Source organism: Theropithecus gelada, chromosome 1 (genome assembly GCF_003255815.1).
Source record: "Theropithecus gelada isolate Dixy chromosome 1, Tgel_1.0, whole genome shotgun sequence".
NCBI lineage: Eukaryota > Metazoa > Chordata > Mammalia > Primates > Cercopithecidae > Theropithecus > Theropithecus gelada.
In genome coordinates this window covers 94,671,162-94,683,961 of record NC_037668.1, presented here as the reverse complement: position 1 = coordinate 94,683,961, position 12,800 = coordinate 94,671,162, and the positions used below count along the sequence as shown (strand labels likewise).

Here is a 12,800-nt window from a genome sequence, read left to right as displayed (position 1 = left end):
CCCTTTTTAATATACTAGCAAATTTGATATAGTGAAATTTTGCTTAGAATCTTTGAATCTTTGGTTAGAAGAGAGGCTGATCTATAGTTTTCTTGTGACATCTTTGACTTTGCTATCAGGGTAATCATGTCTGCACAGAATTCCTTTTAGAAATAATTTTCATAAAATTAGTATGAGTTCTTCATTATATACTTAATAGAATTAACCATCTGGGCCTGGAGTTTTCTTTGTAGGGAGATTTTTAATTTTTAACTACAAATTCAAATTTTAATATATGTAGGGTTATTATGGTTATGTATTGCTTCTTGAGTGAGCTTTGGTAATTTGTGTCTTTTAAGGAATTTGTCTATTTTATCAAAGTTGTGGAATTTATTGACATAATATCCCCTTAGCATCCTTTAATAACTGTGGAATATATAGTAATCTCACCTCTAATTTTTTTTTTTTTTTTTTTTTTTTTTTTGAGACAGAGTCTCACTCTGTCACCTAGGCTGGAGTGCAGTGGTATGATTATAACTCACTGTAACTTTGAACTCCTGGGCTCAAGCTATCCTCCCACATCAGCCTCCTAAACAGCTAGGATTATAGCCACACACCACCATGCCTGGCTAATTTATTATTTAATTTAATTTAATTTAATTTTTTTGAGACATGATCTCACTCTGTAGTCCAGGTTGGAGTGCAGTGGAGTGATCTTGGCTCACTGCAACCTCCATCTCCTGGGTTCAAGCGATTCTCCCACCTCAGTCTCCTGAGTAGTTGGGATTACAGGTGTGCACCACCATGCCCAGCTAATTTTTTGTATTTTTTTTTAGTAGGGATGGAGTTTCACCACAGTGGCCAGGCTGGTCTTGAACTCCTGACCTCAAGTGATCCTCCTGCCTTGGCCTCCCAAAATGCTGGGATTACAGGCGTGAGCCACCGCACCTGGCCTAATTTATTTTTATTTTTATTTTTGTAGTGGTGTAATCTTGCTATGGTGCCCAAGCTGGTGTCAAACTCCTAGGCTCAAGTGATCCTCCTGCCCTGGCCTCCCAAAGTGCTGGGGTTATAGGCATAAGCCATGACATTGCCCTGTGATTCCTAATATTAGTAATTTGTGTCTTCTCTCTTTTCCTGATTAGTCTGACTTATGTTTATCAATTTTGTTGAACTCCAAGAAATGGCTTTTGACTTAATTGGTTTTCACTATTTTGTTTGTTTTCTTTATCATCGATTTCCACTTTGATCCTTATTTCTCTTATTTACTTTGGTTTTAATTTGCTCTTGTTTTCCTAATTTTTTAGAATGAAAGCAGAGGTCATTGATTTATGACTGTTTTCTTTTCTAATGTAGTTATTTGTGCTATAATTTTTTCCTAAGTACTGCTTTAGCAGCATCCCCAAAATTCTGATATGTTATTTCATTTTCATTCTGTTCAAATGACCAATTTTCTCCCTTGATTTCTTCTTTGATGGATGGGTTATTTAGAAGCATGTTATTTAGTTTCCAGATATTATTTCCAGATATTAAGCATGTTATTTATTTTCCAGATTTCCAAAGGCTTTTCTGTTACCAATTTCTAATTCAATCCCACCATAATTACAGAAAACACTTTTTATAAACCGAACTCTTTGAATTTATTAAGATTTGTTATAAAGCCCAGTATGTTGTCTGTATTGGTAAATATTTCCTGTATACTTGAGAAAAATATGTATTATGCTTTTCTTAGTTAGAATATTCTATAAATGTCATTCAGGTTAAATTGGCTGATAATATTGTTCAAGATTACTTCTCTTTGCTGATTTTCTTCCTACTTCTTTCAATTATTGAGAAAGAGGTATTAAAGTCTCCAACCATAATTGTAGATTTGTCTATTTTTCCTTGTAATTCTATCAGTTTTGCTTTGTGTATCTGGATGCTTTCTTATTAGGTACATACATATGTTTAGCATTATTATGTCCTATTGATCAGTTAACTCCTTTATCACGATGAAATGACCCTATTTATAACTTGTGATTTTTTTTTTTACTCTGAAATCTACTTAGTGTGATATTAGTATAGCCACTCCAGCTTACTTTTAACTGGTGTTAGCCTGGTTTATCATTTTTTATGCTTTTTCTTTTTACCTTTTTATCTCTTTATACTTAAATTTTTTTGTAGGTAGCATATAATTGGGTCTTGCCTTTTTATACAATCTTAAAATCACTGCCTTTTAATTATGATGCCAAGATCATTTACACTTAGTTTGATTATTAGTATGGTTAGGTTTGAGTCTAACATCTTGCTTGAAGGGGGCATCTATAAAATATCTGGCTTCCTTATCTTGAGACAGGACTCTGAAGGGCCATCTTTTCTCCATAGCTTCTTATACTTGGGACTAAGCCCTTGATTGCAACTGCATCACGGCTCAACTGAAATATCTGCCCATTCCTGTTTCCTACATAGAAGTTGTTCCTGAGAGCACTCCCTGACACTTCTGGCATGAAATTTCAGAGTTTATTTCCTGGGAAACCCAACTTTTAACAATGACATTGAAGATCGCTAGTGAAAAATGACCACTTATAAATGGTGTTAGAATAATAAGTATCCATATTAAAAAAGGAATTAGATTTCTATCCTATCATACACAAAAACCTTTCAGAAGAAAATGTAGGAAAATATCTCTAGGACCTTAAGGTAGGGAAAGATTTCTTAAAGCACAAAAAAATGCTAAATATAACAGAAAATGAGAACTTATGTTTATCAAAGACGGTAAAAAGAAAATAAAAAGATAAGTCATACACTGGGAGAAGATATTTATAACATGTTATAGACAAAGCAATCGATTCTAGAAAATATGAAGAACTTATACAAATGGAAAATAACAAGACATATTATTACTAAAATGATCGGGACACAAACAGAAGAGGAAACACAAGTGGCCAATGAACATAAAGTGCTCAACCTTATTAATATTCAAATAAATAGGAATTAAAAATGGTTGATATAATTTTGCATCTAATAGAATGGCAACATTTAAGATTTCTGATGTAAGCAACTGTCAAACAGAATGTGAGTCAGATAACTTTTATACAGTACTGTCTGGGAATATGTATTGGTAATACCACTTTGGGAGAAATTATACTTTATCATATAGTTTATTTTTTTCTTTTTTTTAATATCATGTAGTTCAAAAGTGTGTATCTGTCTTTTCTTTGACAAGTTGTAATGAAAGAGCACTTACTGTTTCCCTGGACTGCTGGTTCCATTGTCAGGTACCTCTAAATGTTAGAAAATTTCTTATTTATTTTAAGCCAGTGTTTTTCTATGTAATTTCCAGACAGATATTAAATGCTACCCTAATTCCAGCAAAGGACCAATTTATATTTTCTTTTGCACAGTAGTCTTTCAGGTAGTTTGATTATTATAAAATCATGACAAAAGGAAAAGACAAGACTGGTATATTCAAGATAGCGCTTTTAGTTTGGGTTCTCGAATTGATTTTAATAGATCCAGAAATATCTAATCTTCTATTTATGACGCTTACTAATGTATCACAAGCCAATGCATTTCGATGTTCTGTGTTGTAGGACACAAATATCTATTTGGCTGGCACTGAAGAAGGTCATATTCACAAATGTTCTTGTTCATATAATGAACAATACCTAAATACCTACAGAGGACATAAGGTTAGTTTAATTATAGAAGGTTGGAACATTTATTTTGTATTTCTGAAAAAATAGTACCATTATACAAAGAATATGTAATATGCAATAAATTTACAACTTCAGAGTTAAAAATACCATCTTGAATTAAGTGTTTTCTTCTATGGAAACCACCAATAATGTATGGGGCATTTTATTTGAGTTCTAGATATCCTTGATTTCTTCTTGAAAGTTTTGGAAGTCACAAGTTTTGTTTCTAAAAGACTTTGCTTATGATAACATGCTGATCCTAAAGTAAAATTGTCTTTCACCCATACCTAGTCTCTATAGCTTTTTTTTTTTTTTTAAGAGATGGGTCTCACTGTTACCCAGGCTGACCTTGAACTTCCACTTTATCTTCCACTTGATCTTCCCACTTTAGCCTCTAAAGAAGCTGGGACTACAGGCAAACACCACTGCACCTGGCTGTATATCTTGTCATGATTGTTTCAGCCACTTTTTTTTCATTTTCTCCGTCCTTTCTTTCTTTTCTTAATACTCTTTATTTTTTCAAAGTATGCATAATATGTATTAAATTTAGTGAATATTGTAGCAACTATATTTTTATGTTTCTAAATGTAATAATTTAGGGAAGATTCAATCTATGATCTTATTCTCAGCTAAAATACTGCCCACACAATAATGAGTTGTGTGAAAATCTAGAAATCTTAGCATTTTTAATTTGCTAGTCAAGTTTAAAATAAATGATGTTAAATATTGTTTACCTATGTATTTTTTTTTTATTTCTAGGGTCCAGTGTATAAAGTGACGTGGAATCCATTTTGTCATGATGTATTTTTAAGCTGTTCTGCAGATTGGGGTGTTATTATATGGCAACAGGAGAGTGTCAAGCCATTTTTGAGTTTTTATCCAACTACTTCTGTTGTTTACGATGTTGCCTGGTCTCCAAAATCATCCTATATATTTGCAGCTGCAAATGAGAACAGGGTGGAGATTTGGGACCTTCATATCAGCACGTAAGTGTTACTATTTTTCTGGGGTAAATTTACAGTAGAAGCAGTTCAAACTAAATTATAGCTGATAGCTTTGACACCAGTTAGAGGGTACTGTAGTTACTTTAAAAGAAGTAATAGTTTATAAGAGTCTTTTATGAATAAAGATAATACCAGGATGCTATATTAATGTTAATTATTTATACCGTATATGATTTTAAAAATATTTGAATGAAAGTAGTTTACCTTGTCTGGGCACAGTGGCTCACACCTGTAATCCCAGCACTTTGGGAGGCTGAGGCAGGTGGATCACTTGAGGTCAAGAGTTCAATACCAGCCTGGCCAACATGGCGAAACCCCGTCTCTACCAAAATATACAAACTAGCCAGGTGTGGTGGCATGCACCTGTAGTCCCAGCTACTCAGGAGCGTGAAACAGGAGAATCACTTGAACCCAAGAGCTGGAGGTTGCAGTGAGCCAAGATTGAGCCAGTGTCCTCCAACCTGGGCAACATAGTAAGACTATCTCAAAAAAAAATAAAGAAAGAAAGAAAGAAAGTAGTTTACCTTACTCATCTCCTCAAACTTTTACAGGACGATATAGGATATAATAGCTATCTTGAGTTCTTATTCATTGCCTGATTTAGAGAAACATACAGAGGCATTTTTACATTTTTAATTAAAAATTTTCTATGATAGAAAAAAGGGAGAAAATAATTATTTTTGCAACATTTACTTATGCTCTTACCTTGTTTCAAAACATATTCAAAGGGGTATGAACTTAATTAAAATTTTTGATTTAACATATTACATCAAAGTTATTAGAGGATTATCTAAATTAATTTATTCTTCCTAATATGGAAACTTAATACAATGTTGGAATAAAAAGGTTAATGGTTCTACTTTTTCAATTGGAAATTATAATATATCTTTATGTTAGTTTTTAGCAAAAACAGCAAGAAAATAAATTCTTGTTTGAAAGAAATGATGTCAAATTCAATGGGTTTATTCTTCATGAGAATTTTTTTTGCTAGGAATTATAATTCAGTAATTTTAAAATTTTGTCCTGGTTTGTTCTATAAAACAGTATGAACCAAAAATCAAGGATTACCAGTATGAGGTGACTAATATATACAGTGGCTGCTTAAATAATCCCACCTCTGATTTTAATTTTTCTGGAAAACCTGTAATTCCCAGGACAACACATTTTTAAAAGAAGTATACAAACTTGCTACTTCTTTTCTTTTGAGAACCCTAGGTAGATTGCTTTAGATAATGAAGACTAGGAAAACTTCTTATTCAAAATGTACTTTTATGTTCTAGAGGTTCATTTGGATAAAAACATTATTCTGTTAAAAGACAGTTATTATTTAAGAAGTTGTGTTAGAGGTCTCCAGAGAAACAGAACCAATAAGATGTATGTACTTACATCTGTTGTTGTCTCTGTCTCTATATATCTCTATTTTTATATCTATCTCTTGAGAGAGAGAGAGAGACATTTATTCTAAGGACTGGGTCCTATCAAGTATGAAATCTGCGGTGCAAGCTGGCAGGCTGGCAGGCTGGAATTTCCAGCAGAAGTCATGTTGCAGTCTTGAGAAGAAAGGCATTCTGCAGGTAGAATTTTATTCCACTTTGGGTGGATATCAGTCTTTTCTTTTAAGACCTTCAACTAATTGGATGAAACCTACCCACATTATGGAGGGTAATAGGCTTTATTCAAATTCTAGTGAATTAAATATTAATTGTATTTGAAAAAAATACCTTTAAAATAGACTGATGTTTCACCAAACAACTGGGTACCATAGCCTAGCCAAGTGGACACACAAAATTAACCATCACAAAAGTTTAAATTTATGAGTTCCCATCTTAATTGTGAAGTACTTTAATTTACCTGGTTGAAATTAGTTCATTGAAGAAATGAAGGTTTTGATTAAGGAGTGAGGAACAGTTATTTTGAGTTTGGAAACACTTAAATAGGCTTATGGTTTTTGTTACATTTAATTTAAAAAATCTCAAATTTTTCCTTGTCTATTTAAAAGACCATATTAATATAACAATTGAATTTACAAATAAAATATTTCATTACAGTTTGGACCCTCTGATTGTGAATACTGCTAACCCTGGAATCAAGTTCACAACCATTCTCTTTGCCAAACAAACAGATTGCCTTTTGGTAGGAGACAGTGATGGACAGGTTTCTGTGTATGAACTGAGAAATATGCCTACTGCTTTGGAATCTGGCCGGGTGAGACTCAAGAGTAAAAAAATTTGTGTCGTTTTATTATTCTATTCAGATATACTTTTGTAGCATGCAGAGGATTTACCTTTCCTAAGTATCTGAAGTGTAATATAATAAAAGAACATAAATTCCAAGAGTTGCTAACTTCTAGACATGGTACCTATTAGGGTTATTTTTTTTTCAACCTCATCTTCTTTATCTGTAAAAGAGAATGAGAATAATAATCTTGGTGAGCAAAATAATTGTAAATATTATATGGGAGAACCTAAAATTGTGCCTAGTATGCAATTGGGACTTAATAATTTTTAAAGATGGTCAAAGAAGTTTACTTCATATATTAAAAGATTGTTACATAAAATAATTGTATTTTTATATATTTTCCAATGTTCCTCAAATGGGCATTTATTTCTGTTGGTTTAGCGTTATCCTATCCTCTTATTCCACATTCTTCAATACCCAAGTTTTGTGTCGAACTTTGACAAACAACTCGGTGTCATTAGATGCCTATTATTTTTAAAAAGTTTTCAATTTTCAATTAAAAATTTTCATTTTTTCTCTGTTTCTTGTGTTTACATTTACATTGTTATTATAAACAATAATCTGGTAAATATTAGCACAAATATGATAAATATGTTAAAAATATGTACAAATAAATATGAAAAAACAGCAAGACTTCAATAAAAAATGGGCAATGGTCAGGAACAGGTCATTCACAAAAAATGACTAGTAGATATGTTTTAAAATCCAACCTCACTAATAATTTAAAAGATAAAATATTAAATTCAAATAGCATTCTCACATATCAGATTTACAAAGTTTATTTAAAAATAATTTTTTTTTTGTTTGTTTTTGTTTTTTTGAGACGGAGTCTCGCTCTGTCACCCGGGCTGGAGTGCAGTGGCCGGATTTCAGCTCACTGCAAGCTCCGCCTCCCGGGTTTACGCCATTCTCCTGCCTCAGCCTCCCGAGTGGCTGGGACTACAGGCGCCCGCCACCTCGCCCGGCTAGTTTTTTGTATTTTTTTAATAAGACTACTCTGTACTGGCAAACATTTGATAAGTCCTCTCATACTGGTGGTTGGAATAGAAATCGGTATAACTTTTTGGAAGCAATTTGACAATCTGAATCAAGACTGTTAGAAATGTTTAGAGAAGACCGGGCACAGTGGCTCATGCCTGTAATCCCAGCACTTTGGGAGACTGAGGCAGGTGGACCACTTGAGGTCAGGAGTTCAAGACCAGCCTGGCCAACATGGTGAAACTCTGTCTCTACTAAAAATACAAAAATTAGCTGGGTGTAGTGGCGGGTGCCTGTAGTCCCAGCTACTCAGAAGGCTGAGGCACGAGAATCGTTTGAACCTGGGAGACGGAGGTTGCAGTGAGCTGAGATGGCGCCACTGCACTCCAGGCTGGGCAACAGAGCAAACTTCTGACTCAAAAAAAAAAAAGGGAATGTTTGGAGAATATTGATTTCTTTTAACTAGCACTTCTGAGACTATCCTATAGAAATGTTTATAAATGTAATAAAATAAATTATAGCATTATTCATGAGATAAGAAAAGAAAAGGAAAAGGAAAACAGAACAACATAAATATCCAACAAGAAGGAAATGTGGCCAGGGAAATCAGATGATTGATTAGATCTGGGTCACATGTAGGAGGTAGAGTTCTGTCCCAACCATATGGACTGCAAATGTTAAATAAGTAAATCAATAAAATGCTTGTCATTTCCCCAGCCTAACATTCACAGGACTTATTTCTTTACTTACTTCAAATCTTTGCTCAAGTGTCACTTTCTCAGTTAAGTCTTTCCTGATCGTCTTATTTAAAATTGCAACCTCTACTATCTTTCACACCCCCTATTCAATACTCTTTCATGACTTATTTTTTAAATAACATTTAACACCTTTGAATATACATAAACTTACTTCTGCATTTTATATCTATTTATATATAAATTTATGTATACATTATAACATAATTTATTTATATATTTTGTTAATTGCCTGTGTCCCACACCTAGAATGTTAACTCTATGAAAACAGTGATTTTTGTCTCTTTTGTTCTGGGTTGTATTGCCATGGACTAGTAGTGTCTGGCTTATAGTAGTTATTCAATAAATGCTTGTTGAATAAATATGCATTGAAAAACTAGAGAAAAAAATAACATGTTTTGTATTACAACTATTAGTTTTAGGGGTGGGGTCTTGGATAAATTTTATGTTCCAGAGGTTCATTTGCATAAAAACATTATTCTGTTAAAAGACAGTTATTATTTAAGAAGTTGTGTTAGGGGTCTCCAGAGAAACAGAACCAATAAGATGTATATTTTTCCTTTTACTTACCTGTTTTCCATATCATCTGTATTTGTTTCACAAAACACATTGGTTTTCTTACATAATAATTTTAGTCTACTCTGAGGAATGTAATCCTAATGGCTTTTTCGTGATATTAAACATTTTTTCATTTCTCAAACATTCATTGAGTATCAGATATTTTAACAGGTACTGGGATATTTATCTCCACACTGAAACTTGCCTAAGATGCACAGCTCAATGGCTAAAAGAAATTAAAAGAAAATTCCATTCTTATTCAAATCTCTTAAAATTTTTAAGTGAATCCAAATACATAGTTTATAGTAATCTTTTTTCTTCTTTTGTCCATAAGCCTCCAATTCTAAATGTAGCCTCAATGCCTAAATTCATCTTTAAAAAAAAAAAACAAAACTCTATGTTTCTCTTAGTCCATCTCACAAGAGCTCTAAGAACTTGCCCATAAACTCTGAATTTGCGGTGGTTGGGAGCGGGAATTGAGTTGTTTGAGTTGTTTTAAATTTTTTGTTATTGTGTGTTGGAGATAGTGGTGGAAGAGAAATCTGTGAGTATTGGCATGTTGATTATTTTCTTTTCATCGAATGTATATATGTATTTGTGTGTATGTATTTTATAAATATTTATATATATATGTGTGTGTATATATATATCCTGTCAAGTGTGACAATAATCTATCAATATAAGTTGGAATATTTTGAATACTTATTTTTCTTACTAGTTTGAGCCCCTTGGAAACATATATGTAAGTGTCTAGCGCAGTACTAGCACACAATGGGCATTCAGTGAATGCTGAATGACTATCTGAATGAACAAACACACAAGCAAAAGACATGGTTTCTAAGAAAGGGACAATAGATATTCAAGAAAGTATAATCAAGTGGCATGATCTTGGCTCGCTGCAACCTCTGCCTCCCGGGTTCAAGTGATTCTACTGCCTCAGCCGCCTCAGTAGCTGGGATTACAGGCGCCTACTACCACACCTGGCTAATTTTTGTACTTTTAGTAGACAGGGTTTCACCATGGCTGGTCTCGAACTCCTGACCTCAGGTAATCTGCCCACCTCAGCTTCCCAAAGTGCTGGGATTACAGGCGTGAGCCACCATGCCCAGCCAATTTATTTCTTATTTCTAATGTTCCCTAAGGTAGCCTTTATATTTACAAAAGATTATTCAGTTTACTTTGATTTTAAAAACTCATATTCAAATGATAATAAGATTTACAAAAAATGAACAGTTCATCTTAAGTTGTTACATTTAGATTATATATTTTATTCTCTTTTTAAGTCTAGCAGATTTTAATACATGCTAAGTGAGTTTTTGCAACTTAATTCAATTTTCTTAAATATTTTAATTCTCATTTATAAATTTAATATATTGGACTTTTAAGTACTTCAATTTTCTTATGGACAAACAAGTCTCAGATACTTAAGGAATTCTTATTAATTTCATAAATTAAAAATTTTAAATGTGATGAATGTGAATGTGACTATATTTGACTATAAATGACTATAAATGATGAATGTGACTATATTTTCTTAAATGTTCCAATGCTGTTTACAAATTGGTAAGATATCAATCCATGATTGTAAGTCTAAATCAATTACCCAAATTACACATTTATATAAGAAGCAAATGTTTCTGTTAGACATTCCAATATGGCAACTTCTCATATACATAATAAATATTTAAAATATTAAAATTATATAAATTCCTTAATGCAGAAAATACTAAAGTTACCTGTTTGATTTGCTGCATCATTTTTGTGCACAATGTTTATTCTTCTCAGGGTAAAAAAGAATAACATTATAAGTAGTTTTGAAGACTATTTTCACAGCTAGCCAAGATGCATCTTGACTTAAGATTTTAGCCAGGGAATGAGGCCTGACACTGTGAACATTTCAGGGGATTTACCTAACTACCTTAGCTGCCAGCCTGAGCCCTGTTTTACTGTTGATTTGTCAATGCTCCAATGCATTTGTCTCCCAGCCCATGTCTCCTAAAGTCTAGTTACACATTACCTAAGTCCTCCGTCATCTCACGGAAGTCTGCAACCCTTCCCATGTTGCTGGATCACTTGATGGACTTCAATTCATTGATTTACTGTATCATTAAATTCTAAATTATTACAGTTTTCCTGTTCAGTAGGATTACAACTTTTGTAGATGTTTAAATGCCATCTGATTAGATTAGATTATATCTTTATTTTATTTATTTATTTTTTTAAAGGAAAGGTCTCACTCTGTTGCCCAGGCTGGAGTGCAGTGGCCTGATCTTAGCTCACTGCAGCCTCAAACTCCTGGGATCAAGCAATTGTCCCACCTCAGCCTCCCAAGTAGCTGGGACTACAGGTGCACACCATAATGCCTGGCTAATTTTTGTATATTTTGTAGAGATGGGGTTTTGCCATGTTATTCAGACTCATCTTGAACTCCTGGACTCAAGTGATTTGCCCGCCTAGGCCTCCTCAAATGCTGGGATTACAGGTGTGAGCCACCAGGCCTAGCCCAGATTTTATACATCTTTAGGGCTTTGTTCAACTCATGGACAATGGTGTGAAAAACATGCTAATGAGAAAACAATGTTTATAGCAGCCTTGTTTGTACACTGACAAATTGAAAACAACCCAAATGATTATCAGTGGAAAACTGTTTAGATAAAATATGACATTTTCACATGTGTAACTACAATACAGAGATTTAAATGACCTATATCTTAATGTGTTAATATGACAAATTTTGAATAAATTTAAAAAACAGTGTTGAGTGATAAAAGCAAATTTCAACATGGTAAGTACAATATGTTATAATATATGCAAGTATTATTTTAAACACAAAAATAAAAACATATTCTTAGTAGACACATTTATAGTTGGTAAAAGTATAAAATATAGACTGGAATATAGAAGAAAAATGCTTCATTTTTGTGTTTGGATTTGAATTAGTTATGCCATCTTTTAATTTGAACAGTATGCTCTACAAGCAGAAAGCTAAGCTTAGAGAATCTGAACATTTTTGGCAAATCTGTGTGTGTGCGTGTGTGTGTGTGCGCGCGCGCGCATGCGATTTCAAGGCTGGTAAGAATAATTTTCTTAAATCAATTCCATATGTTAGTAAATAAATATAATTTTTGGATACAAGTATGTTTTTCACGTTTTTGGTCACTATATTTGAAAGGCTTTGGGTTATAGTTTTTGGGAGATTAAACAACAACAAAAAAACCATTAATTAGATTTTTTTTGTTACTTACAGCCAAATGTTAATGATATACCTTTTCTTTCTTAGCTTATGAGAATTATAGTCATAATAATAATTTGAAGTTCCAAAGTTGCTAATGTCAAAAACATTATTTCCTACCAAGATATCTTGTCAAGTAGCATTATGACCTATAATTTTTTCATTAATTTTAACCAAGAGTGAATCAAAGTTTTGGAAGCCTTATGATTTCATTCTATATGAAAGATGTGCACCAAATTTAGCATAAAGGCTACCCCTGGGACGTGAGGGAAAAGGAAGAACAGTTTTAGGAGGTATACAAAGGAAACTATGTTTTATCAGTGTCTTTCAGGACTCCAGTTAGTATCACTTTTTCTAATTGCTACTTTTAATATTTTTA

General features: G+C 32.9%; 1 protein-coding gene across 1 annotated transcript in view; it reads left to right on the top strand.

Annotated features, from left to right (window-relative positions):
* WDR78 (WD repeat domain 78) overlaps positions 1 to 12,800 on the top strand; it is a 105,532-nt gene that overhangs the window by 90,578 nt on the left and 2,154 nt on the right. Inside the window, 3 exon segments of the mRNA XM_025393022.1 lie at positions 3,552 to 3,650; positions 4,416 to 4,642; positions 6,709 to 6,865. Coding sequence (XP_025248807.1) covers positions 3,552 to 3,650; positions 4,416 to 4,642; positions 6,709 to 6,865 — 483 coding nt within the window.